This window comes from Argentina silus, assembly GCF_951799395.1.
Source record: "Argentina silus genome assembly, chromosome: 14".
NCBI classification, from domain to species: Eukaryota; Metazoa; Chordata; class Actinopteri; order Argentiniformes; family Argentinidae; genus Argentina; species Argentina silus.
In genome coordinates this window covers 7,570,865-7,580,898 of record NC_139668.1, presented here as the reverse complement: position 1 = coordinate 7,580,898, position 10,034 = coordinate 7,570,865, and the positions used below count along the sequence as shown (strand labels likewise).

The following is a 10,034-nucleotide window of genomic DNA, read 5'->3' as shown; positions in this document are numbered from 1 at the left end:
TACAGTAGGGAAGACAGGAAGAGAAGACATCACGACGGAGGGGGGGAATGAAAACACATAGACAGCAGGTGACAGAGAAAGTGTGTGAGAGACATAGTGTGAGAGATAAGAGGTGTAATGGGTAGAGTGAGATAAAAGGGTTTCTCAGTCAGCAGAGTAATGACGGCCCAAATCTGGCCCACATCTGTTTTCTACAGGCCCAGGTACAACGTAACAGAAGCGGGCTAGCTCTGGCTGCCGTTCGTGAGGCTTATCTTTGCCATGAAAAGGCCAGACTTTGGCTGGCATGTGGATGTGGCCCAGGTATGACTTTGTTCCATGGGCCAGAAGTTGGCCGGCTCTGGCTGCAATTCCAGAGCCATATCTTTGCCATGAAAAGGACAGACATTGGCTGGATGGGCCTAGTTACCACTTGATAAAACGGACCTATATGGGCCAGATCTGTTTGCTTATGGCTTAGTCCATCATTCCAAGTAGTACTGTAACTAGGCCGCAACCACATGCTAGCCAAGATGTGGCCTTTTCATGGTGATAATTAGGCTTAGATATGGCCACCAGAGCCAGTCCACTTCTGGATAGAGGATTAAATGGGCCTGAACATTCAAGCCCAACAAACCCCGGCCCATTGAGATGAGGCCCGAACCCAGCCAGAGCCAAGACATTTTCATGAGCTTGAGCCCGAAAAAAGCCTGAGGTCTAGAAAACGGCCGTGTCTTTATCCATTGTGCACAAAAGCAAAATTGCAGCACTGCAGAGTAAAGAGAGGAGAAAGCTACTCACTGAGAATAGTGGAGAGAGAGACTACTTGAAAACTCACCTTAGTTACTATCAACAACTGTATTTAGTGCACCTGCCTTTATAAAATACTTTATATATTTCCAGAAATGAGCCAGATCTTACTGTCGTGGCCTGTTTTGTGTGTTTAGAAGGTTGATGCCAATAGCGGTGTGCCAATGGGTATGTAAATTATTTTCTATCGCAGCCTTTAAACACCAATTCAGTAATTAGGGCTGACTGACACAGGGAGAGAACATAAAGGAACGCTCAAAAACCGAAATAAATTATTTTCATTATTTCTGCAGATACTATAAAGCCTAAACGAAAATAACAACAACAAAAACATTTAATTGAACAGGTGCTGCTGCTGCGCATCTATGACTAGAGCAGAGGGAGATAGAGGGAGAGAGAGGGAGAGAGAGGGAGATAGAGGGAGAGAGAGGGAGAGAGAGCAGTAGGCAGCTGCGAGTTATCACACAGCCGAGCAAGATTATATCTAAAACAAATTAAACACAGCTCTGCCGCGGCAAACCCGAGCCTGGCCCGGACCGATTCAATTGTTAGACAATCATGGCTGGCCCATCGGGCGTGTTGGGTCCCGTCGGGTACAGGCTGCAATTTAAAACTACTTCGGGCCCAAGGAACAAAGTTGTACCTCAACAGGCTTGGCGTATTTGTGGAAAAGGCCTGGCTTAGTTATGCCAATCAGATCTGGCTTAGTTATGGCAACCAGATCTGGCCCTGTTTAACTCTAATTGTGGTCAAGATCAAGATCGGTGGTAGATTTGTACACCAGAGTAGATTTAGTTTAGTGCAATTTAAAACTTGGTTGAATGTACCTAGCACATTTATTGGTTAGCAGGGACTAAAATTAGCTAATGTGCGCAGTAGTTGTTTGTTTAAATAAATCCAAACCCTGGATAATGCTTCATTCATGACAAGTGAGAAACTCAGAACCTCAGTTAAAATGAACGTAAGTTATTTACGTAGAGCTTCCTATGGGTTGGTTCTGATACTCTCCAAGTGGGAAACTCGGGAATCATCTTTCTACAGTGAGTTTCCAAGTTTGAAATATTGTTGGAGATTCCTAGTTCTGACATGTTATGAATGCTGCATATGTTTCTCCTGGCCCAAAGACTACTTTCCAAATAGGGATCCTATTTGAACTTTAAATATCACAAACTCATCCTTCAAAGGAAGGCAAACAGTTTGAGCACTCAGGACGGCAGTAGCGACACAATACTGAGACTCAACACACAGCACACTCACCACGCAAAATAGAGACAAACGCATTTATTTAACTTAAGGGCAGATCAAAAACTTTAACTAAATCCGTTCTAGTCAGGTTAATTACAATTTAACTGTAAATATTTAAGACAATGATAAAATGTATCCTTAGGGCTAGAAAAGTGAAGAGAAAATTACTAATTAAAGAACACTTCGTTACCCATCTTATCAGCAATACATCTCTAAACCAATGCATCAACAGCCTTCAGCCTCCTGCCAAAGAACTCCCACCAAATTACACTGAGGCAATAGTGCCTTAATGAGTGGAGAGGTATTCGGTGTGTTGTGTCTTAATTGGCCACACCTGAGTTTAATTGGGTATCTCCTATAAATGGAGTGTTTGGGGAGCTTTTTGGAAGTCAGAGGAAACTGTTTTGCTACCAGTTTGTCTGCTTATCCAATTTGTTCTGAAATTCATATGTATAGATTCCGTTGCATCAGTCATTATTTGTTAACATCTTAGTCTAGGACACTTATCTCAGATCTTGTTTGCTTTAGAATTTGGGATTACTTAAAACTGGGTAGGTCATACACAATCTGACACAGTCTGAGAAGATAGAACATATAGAATATTCAGAACTAGATTTTGGCAAATTGTCAGTTCAATTCAGATTTGCTCTTTTTTTTTAATTACCTGGCCACATTGACAGACTCATCAAAACTAGATGTGATGAGTCTAGATTTCTCCAGATGGTCTGTATGTTTCATCTCATTTGGTTTTGATGAGTATGCCAGTGTGCTACAGTCAAACTCTTCAAAACCAGATGAGATGAGTAGAATGGATGGTCTGTGTATTTCTAAACAGACAGACCATTTATCGAAATCTACTCCTCTCATGTTCACTGGTTTTGATAAGTTTGACTGTGGCAAGCTATAAAACTGCTCAAATCTGCATAAAACTAACAAACTGCAGCTTTCAGTTATGAATTTCACATTGTATCACTTCTGTTTTTTTGGTTCCATAGTTCTAAATGATCTGAACTGTGTGTGTCCCAGGCTTTAATGTGCACAAATTATGGCAAGCTTATTTTTGGGGGCATTTCTTAGCAAATCCCAAAAGTGACAGTAACTTATTTGGACTACATACCTCAAGCCAGAGTTGGCCAACAAGTAAACTGTCAATGTTTATCCAGTACTGACCTACACTGGCCTAGTAGCAATGGGAACTTATTAGAGCCATACACCACATACAGTACCAAAGCCGGCCCAATAGCAAAGTTCCAACTGTCACCCAATACTGGTCATCCACATTTACACCAAAAGTGGCCCAGTAATGATAGAAGGGTATCATGGCCAAATATCACATCTCAGAGCTGGCTCAACATGCAAACTCTCAATCAGTATTGGTCAACCAGACTCAAAGATGGCCCAGTAACTATAGGAACAAATCAGGGCCACATTCCTCCTACCAGAGCTGACCCATGAGCAAAGTTCCCTGTCACTGGCCCCCCAACATTTGGACAAGGCCTGGCCCACTACTTTCTGTTTCCACCACCACAAGACCAAATCTGACCCATAATTGTCTGCTGACTAGGTTGGAGTGGAAATTACATTGGAGAATCAATTTCATCTCTCATCAGGTTTGTTCATGGTGCTTGTGTATTGTATTAAGGAAGGGGCATGTACAGGCAAGGCACTTACTGAAGTGAAGACCTCCGTGGTTTGCTGGATTGTAGCGATCTTGGTCCACTTCCACTTCTGGAAGAGCTGCACTCGTGTGGGGTTGTGCAGCGTGGCTGATGGATGTGTGCGGAAGAAGGTGGGGAAGCGCTGGCGGTTGGAGAGAGCTGGAGAACTGGAGCCGTAGGACAACTGGGAGAAACGAGGGGAATAGGGGAGGGGGGAGAGAGTGTTAGTGTCATTTGAGATGGTAAACTCACTCCTCAAGTTTAAATACCCCCACCCACATCGTCGAATTGCTAGCTTTTGGGTGGTGCGGCGCTGACTTCCATCGGGTATTTAGGGGACGGTCACGTGTGCTGGCAATACAATACGAGACTCGTGTTTCGAGACTCGGAGTGCGAGGAAGTAATACTGTTTGCAGCAACATGACGTCACATGTTACATTAGGTGTCATCATTATGAGTCTGATGTGCAGAGATAAAGAGGGAGAAGAAAAGAAGAAGAAAATGAGGAAATAGGAGAGAGAGTAGGAAGAAGGAAGGCGGAGGAAAAGAAGAAATAAGAGAAGGGAAAGAGAGGAGGAGGTAAAGAGAAAACAAGCGGAAGAATACAAAGAAAGAGGCAGAAGAAGACAAGGACATTAACATAATCACGTTAACGCGGCATGCTGTTTGGTCCGATATCCTCTAGCCAAATCACACTAAATTAGGTTTGGTAGCATATTAACCATTTGCATTGATTAACTGCAGTGTGAGACGGTGCATTATACAGTGAACAGAGACACTGCAGAGGAATATGGGTCAAAACCCTTGTGTGGGAACTGGGGAAAAAGCTTTTTAAGATACAGAAATAGCACTGTACATGAAAAATGAAGGAATGGATGTCTACAAAGTTTTTTTCATTTTCTGTGAAAGTGCACTTTACAGTACCAGCCTCCCAAAACAGGAATGACATAAATGCAGTAAATATCTGTAACGGATATTCATTCTAAAAGTAGAGAACATACTAATTGCTTAGGTTTGTATCACAATACACTATTTAAACATTGCCAGAGAGTTCTAGAATGCAAAGTTTGTCTCCAAATATCAGAGGCAAATGATACTCACAATTCGGAAATGAAATGAACCAAACAAAATGGTAATGAGACTGTGTTATCTTTCTCCCTGCTCTCCTTCAGCTCCTTGCTCTTGTTTGGCATTCAAGGTTTGTAGTTCAGAGGGCCTTGAACCGCTTCCCTTCAGGTTGACTCTCCCCTGCCAAGTGGATCAGAGGTGTCTGCTTCCTTGTCAGGTGGCAGGCTCACTCAAGCATGGCCAGCTCCCTGGAGGCTCAGACTCACTTTCACTCACTAGACACACGGCTGCTATCTTCCACTAGTTCTCCTGGTTTCTATACTCACTTTGTTTATATCCAGAACAGAATTAAAAAGACTCTCATGGATGTGGTATCACTTTAAGACCACTTTAAAGCCATGAGGGAGTTGTGAGGCAACGCCTGGCATAAATACTTCAGGTCTCATCCTATACAGTATAAATCAAAAATGAATGATTGATTAAAGTCTGATGTGGCAGTACAATACACACAGACAGACAGACTGTGTAGACAGACAGACAGACAGACAGACAGACAGACAGACAGACTGTGTAGACACAGTACACAGAGAGGCACGCACCACTATGAGGTTCCACATGCGAGCCGCCTCAGCCACCAGTGTGGACACAGAGCTGCAGCCAGGCATTAGAACAATCTTAATGGGCTCCGTGTAGAGAAGGTCGTACAGCAGCTTGGTAGCTTCACCTGGATCACACTGGGGACAAGAGAAATGGGGGGTCGGGAGGGTAGGGAGAGAAAGATAATGAGCAAGAATGGACGGATAGAGGGGGGAATTAAGGGGTATATGTAGAGAGGGTGAGTGGGAGAGGGGGGGGGGAAAGAGAGCAAAAGGGTGTGGGGGATTGAGTATAAAAGCAAGAGGGTAGAGGTAGTGAGAGAGGGAGGGAGAGAAGAAGAGGGGAGGGGGATAGACTGATTACATACACAACACCGCAGAAATGCATTAAAAAAACATACAAGTGCTATCTGTATGGTAAACCATACTGTGCCAGAGTGAGGGAGTCAGCGATTCATTTCACACTAGTTTGCACACAACAACACAAAAAAAACAACAGCTCAGACAGGTGAGACACGTTCCAAGGACACCTGGATTTGTCCTCTGGAAAAAATGTTTTGAATGCAGGAAAAACATTTACCCATCCGTCATGTCTCCTTGTCTTTAATCCAAGCTAACAAATTGTCTCTTTTTTTCATTTTCCTTCTCAATTTATAGTCAAGGAAAAATCTATATGTAATTTAAATGATAATGGTATGGGGGAAAGTGATCATTTGTTTGAGGGAGTGACGGCACAATGTTGGAACTGCTTGAGCAGCTTAAACTCGGGTATCACTAGAGAGGTATATGATAGGAGAGCGAGAGAGAAAGAGAGAAAGAGAGAGAGAGAGAGAGAGAGAGAGAGAGAGAGAGAGAGAGAGAGAGAAACAACTCCAAATTGTTTACACTTAACAGGTGTATGTGGAAAATTATTTCGTTTTATTTGTACAATCCTGGAAAGTAGGCAATAGATTTCTCCGTATTTAATGTAATCAATGTTACCTTTGTGCAGGTTATAATCTCGCACATTTTAATTATGTGAGAGAACTCAATCCTCTACATCTAAGAGATTGCTTTCAGTTGGAAAACCCTCCCATGTCGAAATTAAACCGATTTCATGTGAAAGACACAATAATGCGACATCACGGACCCCAATTAAGGGAACAGAAATGAGTTCAGCTGATGACTCCTCCACGATTGTGCGTTCCGCTTGGCACGATAGCACGCTCGTTTATACTCAAAAAACCTCCAGGGAGAGCTAGCCCCGTTGCAATCGTCATCGGTTCAGGCGCGTGGGCCCACTCTGTCTATGAATGGTGTACAGTGTTCGTGGCTGGCGAGCTGCTGCTGAGGCATGCTCCCCAGACTCCCTGGAGGGGCGTCAGCAGAATTTGTACCCCCCTCTGAAGCGCTGTTCCTGCCTGCTCTCGCTCCCCGACACCCAGGGGAAGCCGTGCGAAAGCTTTCCGTTCCATGAACTATGCAGCTTGGCCCTGCCGCGGCAAATCGACCGAGCCCAACAAGAGAAAAAAAATTGGCACCACAAACTATGTAGGTATTTTAGGCCTCCTTTCGCTGTTTAGTATTGTGCGCCACGTCTGCGCGGATGACATATTGGTGGAGTACACGGTGAGGTATGGGCACTACAATATGCAGTGCAGTAAATTCAATCATTGAGTCTCAGAATTGTGACTGACCCACCGAATGTTAAGAGTTCTGAGAACTCCTGAGAGGAATGTCAAGCAATGGGGAAAGGCAGTGGTGTTTGTAGTATGATGATTACTGAGCTGCACTGCAAAACGACATTTCTTTAGGATGGTGTGGCATAAACATTGCATTGGTCATATGACCAGAAGAACACCAGACCAGAAGATTGAAAAGTCAATCCGTCAATAAAACAAAACAGCCTATAAAATACCGTTTACGTGCTGCTGTCAGAATGCTATGATGAAGGTTATCTCGTGAAGGCTACTTGGAGGTTAAACCCATCCATCTTACAGCAAGAAATAAAAGCAGTGCTTAAACATCTGTTTTTGTAGCCTCTCACCGCCATATCTGACGAGTTTAGGCAGTAATGGGGGTTATAGAGATGTGTGCCCTCCTCATTCCCGAATCAAATACATCGGTGTGTAAACAAAACAGACACTAATCCGGAGGTATAGGCCTATGTGAGGCGAGTGACACATTGATCTAACCCTGGCACTCGGGGGAAATCACTGCAAGGTCTAACGCATTCAGATGAGATGCCCCCATCCGCCCCCATCCACCCCCAGCTTTCCACCACATCGGGATGTGTCTTCAACTTTAATGAACGTAGGGTCTGGACAGATATTTAATGAGCTTTTCTGAAGGTCCATGGCGAGGTTTGGGAAATAACTACATCTACTTGCGGGAGATTTTCTGGTTCGTTTGCCTCTTGATGACACAGGCATTTTCTCGTTCAGTGTAGCTGTCCGTGGTCCTGAATCGCAATCAGCGGGAGATCCATCAGGGCGTATTTACTCCGGTCCAAAAGGGTCGACTCCTCATCCTGCAGCCGCCCGGACAGGGCAGGGCACGGCACTCCTCGGATAGACTGTCTGACTCTGTGGCCGTGTGTAAGTGCCTATGATGGATGACTGCTCCGACCAGGAGCAATTCTTACATTTGTCTATACCACACTCAATAGGACTGACAATCTTACATCATCTAGCCATCCATCTGTCCCTGTGTATGCAATGGTAGTTAGTGCATGATCTTTCCCATTTCTTGCAATCGTCTTGGTTACCCCCCCCCCCCCCCCAACCCCCCCAGTCTTTTGAAGTAGGGTTCCAATGCAGAGCAGTTTCAACCAATCAGAGCAATGCTCTTAGCAACACTAACCAGTCACAGTGCATTTAACTATTTACAGACTTTGAGTGTGGTGTGTTGGCATCTTTCGTGTTGGGGGGGGGGGGGGGGGGGGGGGGGCGGGACGCAGGTGGGAAGAGGCGGAGAGAGAGAGAGAGAGAGAGAGAGAGAGAGAGCAAAAACTCAAACAATTTTACAATTCTTTACAGATGGAACATGATTTCTAGATGAGGAATGTGGTCGAGGAAATGGACAGAGTGAGAGGAAATGGAAATCGAAGAGCAAGGGAGTTTATGAGGTGACTAGACAGCACTTGTCATTATGGGAGAATATGATGATATGTCAATGTCAATACTCCCACTACACATCCCTGAAATATCTATCTATTCAACTAGAATGTTAACATAGGCCTACACTGTAATGCATTTTGTTCATTTGATATATCTTCTAAAGGCATATCCTATATCTTTAGTCAACTTGACTTTAAGACCAGCCTATTGCTGATTAGAATAATTGAGGGATTAAAGTAATTCACAGCAGACACCTTATTATGGTAACTATGGCATGACATAGATATACACCAACTTGTTATTCATATAATTCAAATGTATGCAAAACAAAGTTGCAGTAAAGCAAGCCATTAAAAATAACACGTTTCTCTACTACTAACAACTCAGATGAATTATTTAAAAAGCCATAAACCACGTGAGAGGATGTGTTTGTAACTTGATGTATAAGCAAAAATCAGCCCTTACATTAACGTAGGCCGACACAATGCAACTTACATAGTGCAATTTGTGGTTACTCACCATGCTATCGTAATGTATCAGCTCCAGCTCGTAGTCCGGCAGTATATCCGTTCTCTTGTTCACTAAATCGAGGGCCATTTGAGCGGAAGGGAGGCATGCTTGCCCGCCGGGCCACCCTCCGCTCATGGGGAAGAGAGCGCCGATGTAGAGCTTCTTCTTGCCTAGAGCCGGGCAGGACCAAGACAGTAGTAAAGTCAGGGAGGCGAAGATCAGAGTTTGGCCTACAATGGACGGTCGACCCCCGGGTAGACCTTGACGGGAGACCCCCATGGTGGAAGAAACTTGCTGCAGATGAATAGTTGTGATACTCCTCCGACGGCCTACTGCTCTATTGTTGTTGCAGTGTAAAGAAGTTTGTAAAGTTTGTCTTTGTTATAGATCTAGCCTATTTCCAGGAGCACTTATCACTTTCAGAAGACCGACGCGTTTTCTATCAATATCTAGTCTGTATGACAAAAGTATTAATTTGCTGAATGTCAATTTGCTTTTGTCTGTAATGAAATACAACTGTTAACAGCCTACACAATTGTTAAACTCTTAGGTTTACTCAGTCTTTATGAAATTATTGTAGGCTATAGGACAATTCGTGTTCAACACGTGTTGGTCCCACGACAATACAACAGGCAAAGCTACAGTAACTCAAGCGAGTTTGGATACAATTTGCAGGTCGATGGATCCTCTTGCTGTCACACGTTTAACGTAATCAATAAACGGATGAGAAGAAGTTAAGTAGAAATTAAAAGAGACAGATATGGTCAATTAACAATAAATACAGTTTGGAGGTCGTTAATTGGACTCGCTAGATATCAACAGTAACTAGAAAACGGTGCAGTAAGTTAATATTTCCAGTCGAATTTGGGATCAGAGTTTTTTGCTGTCCAGCGTTCTGAAGCTGTCGCGTTAATCCTGAGTGCGGGTGCAAATATTATTCCAACATTAAAATATCATTCATTTACAAAACGAATAATGATGAAAGACAGAGATTATAAGGGAAGAGAAAGGGGGAGGGAAGAAATACCCCCTCTCTCCCCCTTCATGAAATATTAGAGATGATTTAGAGA

The 10,034-nt window shown here is 43.7% G+C and overlaps 1 protein-coding gene across 1 annotated transcript in view; it reads right to left on the bottom strand.

Annotated features, from left to right (window-relative positions):
* Positions 1–9,114, bottom strand: part of gabbr1b (gamma-aminobutyric acid (GABA) B receptor, 1b) — a gene marked incomplete at its 3' end in the record, with an annotated part of 26,018 nt that extends 16,904 nt beyond the window's left edge. The window contains 3 exon segments of the mRNA XM_083684358.1: positions 3,706–3,876; positions 5,360–5,494; positions 8,974–9,114. Coding sequence (XP_083540484.1) covers positions 3,706–3,876; positions 5,360–5,494; positions 8,974–9,099 — 432 coding nt within the window. The 5' untranslated portion in view covers positions 9,100–9,114.
* Positions 9,115–10,034: the final 920 nt, after the last annotated feature.